The sequence below is a fragment of the Xenopus laevis genome, chromosome 1S, assembly GCF_017654675.1.
Source record: "Xenopus laevis strain J_2021 chromosome 1S, Xenopus_laevis_v10.1, whole genome shotgun sequence".
NCBI classification, from domain to species: domain Eukaryota; kingdom Metazoa; phylum Chordata; class Amphibia; order Anura; family Pipidae; genus Xenopus; species Xenopus laevis.
In genome coordinates this window covers 140,515,741-140,531,722 of record NC_054372.1, presented here as the reverse complement: position 1 = coordinate 140,531,722, position 15,982 = coordinate 140,515,741, and the positions used below count along the sequence as shown (strand labels likewise).

At 38.0% G+C, this 15,982-nt stretch overlaps 1 protein-coding gene across 1 annotated transcript in view; it reads left to right on the top strand.

Annotated features, from left to right (window-relative positions):
- Window positions 1-15,982, top strand: part of LOC108707099 (eIF-2-alpha kinase activator GCN1-like) — a 50,044-nt gene that overhangs the window by 24,302 nt on the left and 9,760 nt on the right. The window contains exons 34-54 of the mRNA XM_018244057.2: window positions 242-488; window positions 568-689; window positions 766-880; window positions 1,934-2,113; window positions 2,195-2,415; window positions 2,778-2,846; window positions 2,982-3,120; window positions 3,219-3,415; window positions 5,645-5,787; window positions 5,884-6,001; window positions 6,788-7,003; window positions 7,084-7,248; window positions 7,385-7,546; window positions 7,650-7,742; window positions 8,432-8,575; window positions 9,681-9,950; window positions 10,989-11,102; window positions 11,191-11,421; window positions 12,819-13,012; window positions 13,093-13,207; window positions 14,961-15,057. Of these exons, the coding sequence (XP_018099546.1) occupies window positions 242-488; window positions 568-689; window positions 766-880; window positions 1,934-2,113; window positions 2,195-2,415; window positions 2,778-2,846; window positions 2,982-3,120; window positions 3,219-3,415; window positions 5,645-5,787; window positions 5,884-6,001; window positions 6,788-7,003; window positions 7,084-7,248; window positions 7,385-7,546; window positions 7,650-7,742; window positions 8,432-8,575; window positions 9,681-9,950; window positions 10,989-11,102; window positions 11,191-11,421; window positions 12,819-13,012; window positions 13,093-13,207; window positions 14,961-15,057 (3,352 nt within the window). The remainder of the gene's footprint in view (window positions 1-241; window positions 489-567; window positions 690-765; window positions 881-1,933; window positions 2,114-2,194; window positions 2,416-2,777; window positions 2,847-2,981; window positions 3,121-3,218; window positions 3,416-5,644; window positions 5,788-5,883; window positions 6,002-6,787; window positions 7,004-7,083; window positions 7,249-7,384; window positions 7,547-7,649; window positions 7,743-8,431; window positions 8,576-9,680; window positions 9,951-10,988; window positions 11,103-11,190; window positions 11,422-12,818; window positions 13,013-13,092; window positions 13,208-14,960; window positions 15,058-15,982) is intronic.

Sequence of the window (15,982 nt, the reverse complement as noted above, 5' to 3'; positions counted from 1 at the left end):
AGTTAAACAGAGTTACAGATATGGTTACATTTCATCTAAGTTTTTAGTATTAATGTGAAGTAGAATTTACCCATTTTGGCAAATGGCTTTATCCATTTTATTCACATTTACTTCCTGAATGTGTACAACTGGAACAGGGCTTAGGCAAAAATAGTCTTTCAGCAACAGTGTTACAGATACTGAGAACAACATAACCGTGCTGTACCTTTTCTGCTATTCTTGTTGTTTAATTGTCTTAAAGGTTCAAGAATCTGTTGCCAACTGTCTACCACCCCTAGTGCCAGCTATTAAAGAAGATGCTGGAGGCATGATTCAGAAACTTCTGACCCTTCTTCTAGAATCTGATAAATATGCAGAACGTAAAGGTGCCGCCTATGGACTGGCAGGACTAGTAAAGGGGCTAGGAATTCTTTCCTTGAAACAGCAAGACATGATGACAACCTTAACTGATGCCATTCAAGATAAAAAGAATTTCCGGCGTAGAGAGGGTAAGCAGGATTTATGGTTTTTGTAAGCGTTTTCAAAATTTACCATTGAGCGTTCTGTAACATAATAATCTTATTTCAGGGGCACTCTTTGCATTTGAGATGCTTTGCAATATGCTTGGAAAGCTTTTTGAGCCATATGTTGTTCATGTATTACCTCATCTTCTGCTGTGCTTTGGAGATGGGAATCAGTATGTGAGAGAGGTAAGATCAGGCTCATCTCTTTTCGCATCTGCCACCGTATAACCCAGTGCGTAATAACATGGAAACTTTGTTTCAGGCTGCAGATGAATGTGCCAAGGCAGTTATGAGTAATCTAAGTGCCCACGGTGTTAAACTTGTTCTGCCATCACTGCTGGTGGCTCTTGAGGAGGAATCCTGGAGAACCAAAGCTGGTAAATACATCTCAATTTCTTTCCTGTCAATGATTAGTCATGCATCCCTTTACTGGAGTTCTCAAATTTAGCTTTGATTATGTTCATTTTCATGGACATAAGTGTCAGCCCAGAATAAATATGAAATAGTCAGTTTATTTGCTGAATTAAATCAGCAGTATAGTTTTGCCTTTATTATTATCTTGTTTGCAGTATAGAATATCTGATGAACAAATGTGGTTTCAGTCTGAGGTGCTGTGCTTTAAATAGATACTGACACTACAAATGTAAACTTTTTTTATAACTATCTTAACATTGTCTCTGAATGAGCTTTAGAATTTTGCCATAAATGTATTTGTACTGATGTTTTTACATTATCTACCTAATCCCCAATATTCCGTTTTAAGGGAGCTGCTATATTTGTGCAACAGGAGACCATTAAGATTAGAAACTCTTGACAGGCTGAGAATGAATCAGGTTAGAAAACAGTCAGGTTTAAGAACAATTATTAGAAAAGCAGAACTATCGGGGAGAAATGGTCAACATGGCCTATAGGTAACTTTTAATGCACCTTAATAATTTGAAGAGTAGTTTTTTAGAGTCAATATAAAACTTAATATATGATTTGTGCATGGTCTCATTTAAAAAAAGCTGTGTACCTAAAGCTCTATGGTAAAGGGGAAATGTCACATTATTTTATTATTGAGTGATTTTTATGGCTTTTTTTCTTTCAATTCTGGGGACACAGGCCTACTGGAAGACAAGGAGCTCAAATAATAGGTTAATGGGAACTGCAGGAGCATTAGAATACACTGTTTACTTTACAATTAATGTGTGTTTCAGTATCAAGCTCCAACTTTTAGTTCTGCATTAATCCTTTGTTTATCCCATAGTCTTATTACTAGGAAGCACATCTTCTCAGTAAAGACCAGAAAAAGAAACTAAGCTTTGACATCCCTTCATAATAGAGTTGTACCTTTCCTGGATGGACAGCCCCAGCTTCTTTTAGTGCCCTTATCTTCATAGATCCTAAATATTATATATTACACATAAATCTGTTTTTCGTTCCTCCAGGATCTGTGGAATTATTGGGAGCAATGGCCTACTGTGCCCCAAAACAACTATCATCTTGCCTTCCAAATATTGTGCCGAAACTCACAGAAGTGCTGACAGACTCGCATGTGAAAGTTCAGAAAGCTGGCCAACAGGCATTGCGCCAGATTGGCTCAGTAATACGCAACCCTGAAATATTGGGTGAGTCAGTATTTCTGTTTAACTATTGCCCATGCACCCCTTTATAAACCTACACATATAAATTCCATCCTATTTCTTTAGCCATCTCTCCTGTTTTGCTGGATGCGCTTGCTGATCCTTCAAGAATGACACAGAAGTGTCTGCAGTGTTTACTGGACACAAAGTTTGTGCATTTTATTGATGCTCCCTCTCTTGCGCTGATCATGCCTATTGTGCAGAGGGCATTTCAGGACCGGTCCACAGATACCAGGAAAATGGCAGCTCAGATTATTGGAAATATGTATTCTTTAACAGACCAAAAGGTACCTATCAACATACTGTTGTTTTTCATTCTGTTTTTTAGAGTTATAACTTATATGCATCAACTTTATGTGCTTTAGCATTTGACTGCTTATGAGACAGATTTGATTACTTGACTGTTATCATTTTATTATATATCTGAAACTTTGTATGTAGCATAGTATTGCTCTTTATAAGGAACCTTACTGATGAAAGCAGGGTATATTTTGCCAGTAAAGGGAATCTATCATTCTACGTGGTCTTTTTTATCCCTTATTTTTATAAGAGCTTTGGGAAACAAAAACAGGAACCCTTTCTAGAGATTACATGCTTTGTACTTACCATACAAGTTTGCATTATAATTGTTATACTTTTTATCTTTCAGGATCTAGCTCCTTACCTTCCTAGTGTCGTCCCTGGACTTAAAGCTTCTTTAATAGACCCTGTTCCTCAAGTAAGAAGTTATTAATTCCACTGCTTGCATTAATTATGGCTCAAAACAGAGACATTTTACATATATTTTATCCAAAAATGAATTTATGTTAATCCTTATTTATTTTTTTTTTTTTAAAAAAAACCTTTTATGTAGGTTCGTACAGTATCTGCAAAAGCTCTTGGTGCAATGGTTAAAGGAACTGGGGAGTCTTGTTTCCAGGACTTACTGCCTTGGCTTATGGAAACATTAGCATCAGATTATAGCTCTGTGGATCGCTCTGGTGCTGCACAAGGTAGGAACAGACAAATTTTAGACAGAGTTGTGTTTTTTATGTACACTAGATGATTATAAGAGAATAATGTTAACATTTGGCATTCTTGATCTCTACAGGTCTTTCTGAAGTTATGGCTGGTTTAGGAGTTGAGAAACTTGACAAGCTTATGCCTGAAATTGTAGCAACCGCCAGCAAACCAGACATTGCTCCCCATGTCCGCGATGGTTACATAATGATGTTCATTTACTTGCCAATTACCTTTGGTGACAAATTCACACCTTACGTTGGACCAATTATTCCATGCATTTTGAAGGTACGAGTTAACAGCTCCTTGAACATGTTCCCTTAGCTTTACTAAACTCTGTAGTAGATCATTAGTTAAAATTTGATACAATACCGGTATTCCATTTCTGTGATTCTGCTGAGACATTTTTTAATTAAAGTAGGCCTGCATTTTCATATGGGGAAACAAATCTCTGAGATTTGCTAAATCCAAGCTAAAGGCCCCAATTAATGAAGGGGGGCTGGGCTTCCCAGACCTACAATTTTATTTTTTAGCCTCTCAATTATACTATGTAGGTTGGTGGCTCATGCCAGACCCCAATAATCCTAACTTTCAATTACAAGCTACTTTGGCAGGCTCAGTTGAATCCTTAAAATATATACTTTATAGGAGAATAGCAGACCTGAAGGTGCGACACCCGATTCTCACCACCCCACACAAGGTTTGGACTGTGATTCTACGGCTCACTCGCCTGAAAAACCCAATACTCACATTTGATCTACCCCTTTGGGGAAACTCACACCTCCCCCACCTCCAACAACTCTTACCATATATGTGTTGGCCATGAGCCGGGATCAAGACTTTGGGCGATGCAGCACCAGAAGGGCAACTGCTCACCAGAGAACAATTGCTACTGGCTCACCCTGAAGTCCAAATTCACCCCCTAGTGTACCAACAATTTAGACATGCTTTTGTAACGCAATTTGCATCATCCAGAGTGGTCCTGGTCACATCCCCCTTCTTAGAGGCCCTTAGATCGCCAACCCAAAAGAAAATGGTTGCTAATCTATATGGGAAATTGCTCTCTACAATTCCCTCACCATTCGCCAAGGCATATGTGGCTTGGCATGTGGATATCCCCACTTTGACAGCGGAAGAGTGGGAGGAGGGCACGGATAAGGCGTATCAGTATCTTATTGCCACTAGAGATAGACTTATCCAATTCAAGATATTACATAGGATCCATATCACACCATTACGCCTAAGCCGCATGGGAGAGGTAGCTAAGTTATATTGCCCAAAGTGTCACCACAGCTGACTATATTCATATGATGTGGAACTGCCCTCAAATCAATAAATACTGGGATAGAGTTATGTCCCACATACAAGACAAAACTACCTTCCCCAAGATAATGTCTCCACAAGTCTGTATACTGGTGGTGATAGATGAGATTGTCCCGCTAAATGCCAAAACAGATCTATGGCGCTCCCTGCTGTTTTATGCAAGAAAAGCTTTACTTGATGAAATGGATGGACCCTAAGCCACCTTCCCTTCGGTTTTGGCTAGACTTAATAAACAAAAATCTCCCACTTATACAATTGACGTATCTAGCTAGAGGGTGCCCAAACAAATATGGGAAGATCTGGGATGAGTGGACTGCGGCCAACTCTTAGCAAGTACCAAGGTTTGCTAGGGAATCACTGATTATATCTAACCCCATCTCTAATGTACTGATGTGAACTGCAATTTGACTGTAAGTACTGTTGTATGCTGTGACATTTAATGTGATCTGATTGTACCTGGAACCCCCCCTCTTTCCTTCTGTACCCCCCCTCCCCCCTTTTTTTGAAAATTGAAAAATAAACACTATTAAAAAAAAAAGTAGGCCTGCATTACAGAGCCTCTAAGGGAGACAAAGTGGGGGAAAATTAAAGTAATAATAATTAAAACACAAAATTTTAGAAAAAGTTTTCTAAGCTGTATATCTTAAAGGGGAAATTAATAATCACAGAAATGACCATCACATCAAGTTATGAAGTCTCTAAATATAATGTATTATCAGTTTTGTACAGTGTTTGAAATATTCAAGTTCCCATAGTCCCACAGGCAGTTGCTGGTGCTCTAGTGCTCTTCCAACTAGCCTCTGGCCAGGTCTGAGGTTGGAGTTGGATTAATTTGCATGGTTCTTTCTCATTGGCTGTCAGTGCTGTCACTCTCGTACTGTTGAAAGCCAGCTTCAGTAGTTAGTTGTTTGAGTATCACGTACAGGACTTGCGAGTAAAAGTGATCACCTAAAGGCACATGTAGGGAAGGGAATGGGGGAAGGAAACTTCTGAGTTATCAGTTCTGACATTTAACACAGTCTGGATGGAGGATTGAGGGAGTTAAAGGAGAAAGCTGGAGGTTTGACCGGATAGTTCCCCTTTAATAAATAATGTTAAGCCAAATTCCCTGAAAAAAATAATTATTCCAAACTTCCTATTAAATTGTAGTAAACCTTAACTCAAATATTTGTCATTCTATAAATAAAATTGCAGGCACTGGCAGATGAAAATGAATTTGTGCGTGATACTGCACTCCGTGCTGGACAAAGAGTTCTAACTATGTATGCCGAAACAGCCATTGCACTCCTATTACCCCAGTTGGAACAGGGTCTGTTTGATGACCTTTGGAGAATAAGGTAAACTATATTCTCTGCAGCTTTTCATAACTTAATGAGAACATACAGGAAAAGTTCATTTTATTTTGAACTGTAAACCATATCTTCTAAATATAGGTTTAGCTCTGTACAGCTGCTTGGGGACCTTTTGTTTCATATTTCTGGAGTAACAGGAAAAATGACAACAGAAACTGTCTCAGAAGATGACAACTTTGGAACAGCACATTCCACCAAGGTAACAATATTATCATTATTATTATTGTAATTGTGCTTGCTGAAAAAAGAGTGAAAGCTCTTTAGCCATTTTGTATAGCTCTGTATAGCCATTTTGTAAGGAAGGCTAGCACATTTCATTGGTCTACACTGTTTTCACCAGCTATATTCTGATTAGTAGCTGTACTAGGTGTGGATCAAACTTTGAGCCTACCGTTATTTTGCTCCCACAGTGTAGCCTTGTGAGTTTATTAACTGGAATTTTTTTAAATTTCTTCAAACAACTCATTCATGCTTTGAATCAAACGCCAGGTCTAGACTGTAGTAAGCATTGCCCACCTGCAGGGGGGAAAACATGTTGGGCTGAGGGATCAAATTTATCTTGAAAACTGTAAAAATAAATATCCACTACATTTTGGGTGCAAGTTTTTGTTTTATGCAATTTTTAATATTAGATAGAAGTGAACAAAAAACATAGCATGTTTGTGTCTGTGACCAGAGGATTACAGTTACTTATGTTACGTGGGCAAAACAGTGCACCTATTTAGATGCAGAGGTTGGGTCTATATAAACTCTGCATTCATGGGAGTGATACTGACCCTTTCCTATTGCTAGTATTACTTTAGAACTTTAATTGTAGGACACTGTTTAAAAATAAAAATAGGAAGCAATTGACAAAAGAAATTTGTTGTGTACTTTTTGCAAACAATACTTTAGTGATGTTAATCTACCCTTTTAACCAATCCTGATGCTATTTATTTATTCTGTGGATTTTTCTTATTTTACACCCCTTGTATTTCTCCTAAAGGCGATCAAGGAAGCACTAGGAGCAGAAAGAAGGAATCGTGTGCTAGCTGGTCTGTACATGGGACGGTCAGATACACAACTTGTAGTACGCCAGGCATCATTACATGTTTGGAAAATTGTGGTTTCAAACACTCCTCGCACTTTAAGGGAAATTTTACCTACCTTGTTTACATTACTTCTGGGCTTTCTTGCAAGTACTTGTGCAGATAAGCGAACGGTGAGTTACTGGCAACTAAAGCATTACAACTAAACTCTGCAGTAATGAAATACTAAGCCTTCTTCCTTTGGTATTCCCAGATTGCTGCTAGAACCCTGGGTGATCTTGTTCGGAAGTTGGGGGAGAAAATCCTTCCAGAGATAATTCCTATACTAGAAGAGAGTCTGAAATCTGATAAGAGTGACGAAAGGCAGGGCGTGTGTATTGGATTAAGCGAGATCATGAAATCTACCAGCAGAGATGCAGTGAGTGTTAAAATTACATGCAATGCTTGCTCTCTGTACACGCTTATTGCTGATTTATTTCGACTTTTATTGACCATGTACAACAATAACCTCTTGCCATTTTTATAGTTCAATTAGTTGACTTCTTATCTTGTAGGTATTATTTTTCTCCGAGTCTCTTGTGCCAACGGTAAGAAAAGCATTGTGTGATCCGCTAGTGGAAGTCAGAGCAGCTGCTGCAAAAACCTTTGAGCAGGTTCACTCCACTATTGGCTACCAAGCACTTGAAGATATTCTGCCATTCCTCCTCGAACAGCTGGTATGTCTAGTGTTATCAAAAAAGAAAAAAAAAAAAAAAAAAAAGATTAGATTCACATTTTATTAATGATCCTTTCTGTTTACTGATATGTTTTTCCCCTTAGAACGATGAAGAAATGTGTGAATTTGCTCTGGATGGACTCAAGCAAGTTATGGCTGTTAAGAGTCGTGTTGTACTGCCTTACTTAGTACCCAAGGTGTGTTACACACAAGCAGTGCTCTAGTAGTGAAAGTGAAAATTGTAGTAAACCCAAATATCACATTTTGTGTAAAGTGGAAATCTATTTAAGCAACTTTCTAGAGGTTTTAAATGTAATTGCTTTTGAAAGCAGTATCTGCTAGTCTTGATTACCTATAACCAGTGCTGTCCAACATACATGATTATTTCCATACAGCATGTTCAAGGGCCCAATTAAATTAAAATTGTCATACAGTGTAGTCTATGGGAACCTATGAGTAGACGAGGGGCCATAAAAATCCTTGAGAGAGTCACATTTGACCTCCAGTTGGACAACTTTGACATATACCATCAAAACAATGTTGTAGCCATCTACCCTCCAGCCAAGACTCCATTTCCCACAATGTCCTGCTTGTTTTATGATTAAAAAACCTGCATAGGAGTGTCACAGTAGTATACAAGGTATTATGGAAATTTAGGCTTTGGCTGGAGGAAAGTTGACTACTGCTACAAAGTCTTAATAGTACTTTTTTTGTATAGGGAATAACAATAGACATGCATATAGAGCATTATGCAGCAGTTACAAAAAAAAATAACTTAATTTTCATTGGAAAGTTTTAGAATTACAGTTTTTATTGTGCAATGTTATATTTTAGTTGACTTTCTCTTAACCACTTTTATTATTTCATTTCAATGTGATCTTTGCAGCTGACATGCCCTCCAGTAAACACGCGAGTCCTGGCGTTTCTTTCTTCGGTGGCCGGGGATGCACTGACAAAACACTTAAATGTCATTCTTCCTGCTTTGATGTCTGCTTTAAAGGCACATCTGGGAACAGAGGAGGTGCAAGCAGTAAGGAAGCTTTAAATGATTTGGAAGGGATATTGGGTTCTTGACTGAATGTATACTAGGTTTCAGTGGTCTTCCTTTCTAAACTGTGCAAAAGGAGTTAAAATATTGCTCGACGTTTGCTTGGGTTCCCCAGTGAGGTTGAAACAAAACTCAGAATTCTTAGTCACTGTAACTTGAATGAATTCCTGTGAATATAGTTTTACTGAAACTGCACAAATGAGTGTAAACAATATTTGATTCAACTAAAGCTGGACATACAAGTAAACACTATCTGATATTGACCAGGCAAATTTTGCTGATCCAAATGTACAGCTTATTATGGCAATAATTGGATCATGTAGGTTAACTGCTTAAGATTACAACAGAAAGTAAGAGTAGTCTTTGAAACTGTGCTAGACAAAACATCCCTCTCTGCTGTTTCAAAATCCTCAGATGCCCTTTACCATGTTTTTCTTGAGCAGAATTCCATATTTTCTTATCTCTGTATGTATAGTCAGAAAATTGACCAGAAGGTGGTGCTGTTGTTGCATATTAGCAGTTTTAAAACAGTTTAAAAGCATTCAAAACAAAAAAAAAAATTTAATTTCTTAGTGCTTAGAAGAGTGCGTTCTGTATTTTACACATTTTTTGTAAGGTTTACAATTCATTTAACCCCAAGTTCACAAACACAGTAGCCTCCTTTAATTTCATTTTTACTTTCATGAAGCTATATTTTAATTTTAAATACGTTTTTAAAAAATAAAATTGCACCAGAGAGTTTTTACTTCGATTAATTTTAACTCCTTCTGGGTTTATGTCTCCTTTAAGGGGCATACAACATTCTTACGCACTGTTAACTGTAAGGCAACATATAGCAATTAATATTTTGTAAGCCTTTACACCGTAGGATGATTTTGTTGGTGACAGAAATATAGATATTCTCTTCTTGTTCCACATTTTTGTGTAAAACTTGTAAAATCACATTTTGTGTATGTTGTATACATTCAGTGTGTTTTTTAAACTATAAAATATTAAGCAGGACTTTTAGAAACTGCAGTCATGAATTACTTGCTTGTTTTGCAGAAAATTATGGCCTTTATCTATTTTTTTCCCTTCATTTTTGCAGGAACTGGTAAACTGCCAATCCGTCATCCTTTCAGTAGAGGATGATGTTGGACAGAGGATTGTAATAGAAGATTTACTTGAAGCCACTCGCAGCTCTGATGTGGGGATGCGACAAGCTGCTGCCATTATACTAAATATGTTCTGTTCAAAGACAAAAGCTGATTATACAGCACATCTTAGGAGCCTGGTGTCTGGACTTATGCGGCTTTTCAACGACAGCAATGATGTGGTTTTGAGTGAAAGCTGGGATGCCCTTAATGCCATTACCAAAGTGAGTTTTCACATTTCATGGAACTGAAACTTACAAATTACTTGAAAAATATATTTAAAGGAGAAGCAGTGGCATGAAAAATAAAACCGCCCAAAGGGTGAAACAATTAAAAGCCTTCAATTTGTTTCACCCTTCGTGGCTCGTTTGCTTTTCATTAATTGTAAAGGTTGATTATTTAGCCCCCCAACTGCTTAAAATAAATGTTTTGTGCAAAAAATCTGTCTAGAAGTTTATATAGAAGCATTGAATGAACTTTAGTATCCACAATGCAGTAAACCAATTTACTGTTGAACAGTAAACCAATTGTAGATCCTCTGTTATCTGAGCTGTTTTTAGGTTACAGGGGGAAAAAGACCATTTTATGACTTAAAGGGATTCTGTCATGATTTTTATTGATGATGTCATTTAGTTTTTATTTATAAATTACACTACAAATAATTCACTCTACCATATAAAATTTAATTCCTGAACCAGCAAGTGTATTTTGTATTTTAGTTTTTATATTGGTGTGTAGGCTCCATCTCAGGTCATTTTGCCTGGTCATGTGCTTTCAGAAAGAGCCAGCACTTTAGGATGGAACTGCTTTCTGGCAGGCTGTTGATTCTCATACTCAATGTAACTGAATGTGTCTCAGTGGGACTTGGATTTTACTATTGAGTGCTGTTCTTAGATCTACCAGGCAGCTGTTATCTTGTATTAGGGAGCTGCTATCTGGTTACCTTCCCATTGTTCTGTTGTTAGGCTGCTGGGGGGGAGGAACGGAGGGGGGTGATATCAATATGTCAAGCCCCATGTCAGATTTCAAAATTAAATATAAAAAAAATCTGTTTGCTCTTTTGAGAAACAAATTTCAGTGCAGGATTCTGCTGGAGCAGCACTTGCTTTTGGTCTTGGAAAAGGTGTTGTTTACTCTTCATGGAAGTTGCTTTCATTATTTCTGTACAGCTTTTAAAATGTATCATAGTGCTATCCTTTAAACAAAGTTGAGTCACATGTTGGTGCCAAGTAAAGATCAGCACTGTATGATTTTGTTTGTAGAAACTGGATGCCGGCAGCCAGTTGATGCTAATTGATGATCTGCACAGAGATATCCGCATGGTGGGGAATGAATCAAAAGGAAAGAATGTACCAGGATTTTGTATTCCAAAGAAGGTAGGTAAACTATGATGGTATCACTTCTTTGCATTTGGCTAATGAAGAAGCCTTACCTTCTGATCTTTGCCCTTGGTTACTCTATTAGGGTGTTACCTCAATTCTGCCTGTGCTGAGAGAGGGTGTTCTGACTGGGAATCCGGAACAGAAAGAAGAAGCAGCCAAAGCCTTAGGTCTTGTGATTAAGTTGACTTCTGCTGAAGCATTAAAGCCTTCTGTGGTTGGCATCACTGGTCCATTAATCCGTATCCTTGGTGACCGGTTTGCCTGGAGTGTTAAGGTGGCTCTTCTTGAAACCCTGAGTCTTCTTCTGGCAAAGGTAAACCACAAAGATAATTATCACTGGCTCTGCTAAATACATGTCGTTTCTGCTAATGTAAAGTACCCTGAATCTACAGATTTTCTTTTATAATGTTCATGGTTCATTTTCTCTCAGAAGGATTAAACTTGATGAGTGTGTCATCTGTACCTCAAGTATACTAAGGATTTAACATGAATATTTATTACTCACACCACGAAAATGTATAACCGGTATGGGAATTTTTATCCAGAATGCTCAGGACCTGGGGTTTTCTGAAAAAGAGATCTTTTCATATTTGGATCTCCTTAAGTCTACAAAAAAATAATTGAAACATGAAATCAACCCAATAGGTTTGTTTTACAGTAACACCAAAAAAACGTGCAATTTAGTTTTTTTCCTTGAGTACTATCTTATTTAAGAAAAATTCAGTGACAGAATTTTGGTGGTTGTGTTTTTTTTTTCATTTTGCTATCCCTAAAATGTTATGGATTTTTTTTTAAAAACCTGTTAATTAAACAATATATATTAGAAAAATATAGTTAAGCATCCACAGCAGTTTTTATATTGCAGGATGTAGATTATTTTACTTGCATACCTAGGGTTTCCGAAACACATTTATTGCTCAAACAGTATTTCCTTTTTATATTCCTTGAAGTTTTAAAGGGGGGCGATGTAGGAATTTTGTTAAAGGGATTTGTTCAACATAAAAATAAAAACTGGGTAAGTAGATGGGCTGTGCAAACTAAAAAATGTTTTCAATATAATTACAAAAACGTAATGTATAAAGGCTGGAGTGACTGGATCTCTAACATAATAGCCAGAACACTACTTCCTGTTTGCAGTAACCAATCATTGACTTGAGGGGGTTCATATACCATAAGCATTTGCAAACTCACTGAACTTACAGTTTCCATGTGTCCCCTTAAAGTCACTAACTTCTGAGTTAGAGAGCTGCACAGCAGAAAGTTGGCTTTAGGCATCCCAGTCACTCCAGCCTTTATAGATAACATTCTTGGCCAACCAACTGTATTAGAAACATTGTTTATCTATTTACCCAGTTTTTATTTTTACACTGAACTGTTCCTGTACTTAAAATACTTTACTTATGTACAATTGCCCCTGTAAGATGTATGTTCATGCATTAACCCTAACAGCTTGGTAAAACCCATGCATTTGCTTGGTAGGTGTATACACATTTATCATATTAATTCATGTTGTTAAACTATAAAAATCATTTTTGAGTAATTGGCATTTACTGAATATATTTGAAAGATAAGATTCATTTCCTTTAAGGTTATTTTAATATTGTTAATATGTTTTCTAGCATATTCATATTTTTGGAATGAAATGTTTCTCATGATCCAACATACCAACTGAGCTTTTATGACAATTTTTCCATATTACTTTTACTATAGGTTGGCATTGCTTTAAAGCCTTTCCTTCCACAACTACAAACTACGTTTACCAAAGCTTTGCAAGACTCCAACCGTGCTGTAAGGCTCAAGGCAGCCGATGCTTTGGGAAAGCTCATTGCCATTCACTCTAAAGTAGACCCACTTTTTGCAGAACTGCAAAACACTATTCGCGTGTGTGAGGACTCTGGAGTCAGGTATACACATCACGTCATGTCTTGATTCCTGTATCTGTGTTACATTTGTTTTCTGGATGGTAACTGTCAAATTGTTGCAGGGAAACCATGCTTCAGGCTGTCAGATTCATTATTCAGGGTGGTGGAGGAAAGATGGATGGAGCCATCAGGAAAAGCTATGTTACCTTGTTGCTTGGGATGCTTGGCCATGATGAGGTAATGTTTACATGAAATGACAATGCAATCTAACTAAGTTAGGTAGGACTTACTCATTTTGACATTATTCATTCCCTTGACCAGTTCTTGCATTACACTCTAATGCAAATCACATGATTTCTATTTTAACATAAAATAAAGAACAAACTGGAATCTGATGCTTGTAGAAAAGTATTCAGCCCTTCCATTTTTAGATTTGTGCCACCCCTTGCACCATTAACAACTTTTAAGCATTTCAAAATAAGTATTCCAGTTTGCCAGACTTACTCCAGTTCATTAAAGGAGAAATCAAGCTGTGGGGAAAAAAACCCTACCCCCCCCCACCCCAGGTAGACCTCCCTCCCGCCTCCCCCCAGGCTAACTACCTCCCCCTGGGGAAATGCCCAATACGTAACCCTCGGCGCAGATTCTACCATCGAAGTTCCATGCATCCATCTTCTGCGTCCTCTATAAGCTGACTAGGAGATCGGTATTTCAGCACATGCGCAGTTGGAGCAGTTTGCCGGTTAATTACACGGAAATTGCCGATCTCTCTGTCAGCTTACCGAGGAGCCGGAAGATGGACGCGTAGAACTTGCCGAGGGGTAAGTATGGAGTATGGGGCATTTCCCAGGGGGGGCGTTAGCCTGGGGGAAGGAGGGAGGTCTGCCTGGGGTGGGGGTAGGGGTTTTTTTCCCCACAGGTTGAATTCTCCTTTAAAGTATTTGTTCACCTTTCAAATTATAGCACAGATTATCTGGAATGTAATTAAAGCTTTTACTGGATCATTGGAAGACATTCACCATTTAGTCCATGTGCCACTCTAGTGTTAGTTTGGCCTTGTGTTTGGGGTCATTATCCTGCTGAAAGATGAAGTCTGTGCCAGGATTCAGTTTTTAGCAATGCTTTTCACATATTCTTTTTGATTCTAACAAGAGCCCTATTCCCAGCTTGAAAAAAAACAGTCCAACAGCACAAAACCACCCACCACCATCATACTTAACTTAAGCTGTGGACGTTGATATAAAGATCTCTAGGTTCGTTGTGATGTGGACAATGTTTTTTAGTCAAATAAGACAAAGACAGTGCTTTCTGGTCAAATTTCAAAGCAATATGTGCACAACAAATCAATTATTGCCCTCGTTAAAAAAAACACTATAACTACAGTGAAGTTGAGTGGTAGAATGCTTATATGGGGCTGCATTTCATCAGCACTGTATGTGGAGCTTGATAAGAATCAAGAATGGAATGGGAAAATACTTTGAAAGAACCTGTGTGTTTTAAAAAATGTAATCTAAGAAAGCATATCGAAAGCATATCGTTCAGAAGGACCTCAAACACAATGCCAAAATAACATTATGGCTCTGCAGTGGCTCGGTCAAAGCTCTCATCTCAAGCAAAGAGTTGCACATGTGTCATCCAACTAATATTGTACTACTTATATTCCCATGCAGCTGCTAAACATACATTACCATCAATTGATAAGGAGGACCTTGTATAAGCTTTTAAAAAATGCCTGCCAAACACAAAGGTCATGTGCTTTTGAAATATGGTGGTCACAAATGAGAGAGAACTATAACCATGAGATGTGTGGTCTGACAAAATGTAGTGAATGCCCATTTTTCCAGTGGACTTTTTGATTCCTTTCATTTGGAACCATCGGGCAATGTTATTTTGACGAAACAATAGCTTTCAATGAATAGAACGCCTTAATTTCTCTGAGCTAAACTCAAAGCTAACTATTGGAACGGCAATTTATTTTTCTCTTTGTTAGGATGCCACCCGAATGGCTTCTGCTGGCTGTCTTGGTGAGCTGTGTGCTTACTTACCTGATGAAGAACTTGCTTCAGTACTACAGCAGCACCTCTTAGGTTTGTAGACTGCTCTGGTTGTGTTTGTACAGCATGCCTTTATTTGTCACAGCAATGCTTCTTTCCTCCTTGAGGAGACATTTTAGCAGAAGCACTCTTCTTGCCATTGATATCTCCTGTATGTAATAAAAGGCACAATGTTTGCCCAATGTTTGATTTAAAAGAAGAAGGAAAGCTACTGAGGCATTTTATTGCCAATAGATAAGCTGCAATAGTCCAAGCTAGAATGCTATATTTATTCTGTAGAATGTTTTACCATACCTGAGTAAACAGCGCTAGAAGCTCTCTGTTTGTTTAGGATAGCAGCTGCAGTATTAGCTTGGTGTGACATTACTTCCTGCCTGAGTCTCTCCCTTCTCACTTATAGCTTTGGGCTCAGATTACACAAGGGAGGGGGAAGAGGAGCAAACTGAGCATGCTCACGTCCGGGGCGAGGAGGTTTAAGCTGAAGGCAGAAAGTCTAATACAGAAGCCCATGTGTACACAATAGAAGGAAAGAAATGCTGTGTTTCTTTTGACAAGGGACTCAGAGCAGAACTACTTTGAGGGTTTACTGGTATATTTAGGTGGACCTTTCTGATAAAGCTGACTTAGAACAGTAAGTGCTACTTGCTGAATGGTTGCTATGGGATACTGCCCCATTAAAAAATAGTGCTTTCTTTTATATTACCCCATAAGTGTTTATTTTTTGTGTATTCCATGAAGGTACTATTCTTCTGTTAGTCAATACCCATCTTTCTTATAGGCAGCTAAAGACACAGGACATGGTGTAGCTTTTAGCAGTTGAATTCGTAAAGCAAAATCGAATCCTAACTAGACCTGGTCTCATGGCCCTGTTGCTGATTGTAGTGGCAGGTGGTAAAATGTAAACTTTTCAGGTAAAACACGCCAAACAGTGTTTTAAAATCCCATGTAGTATGGGAAC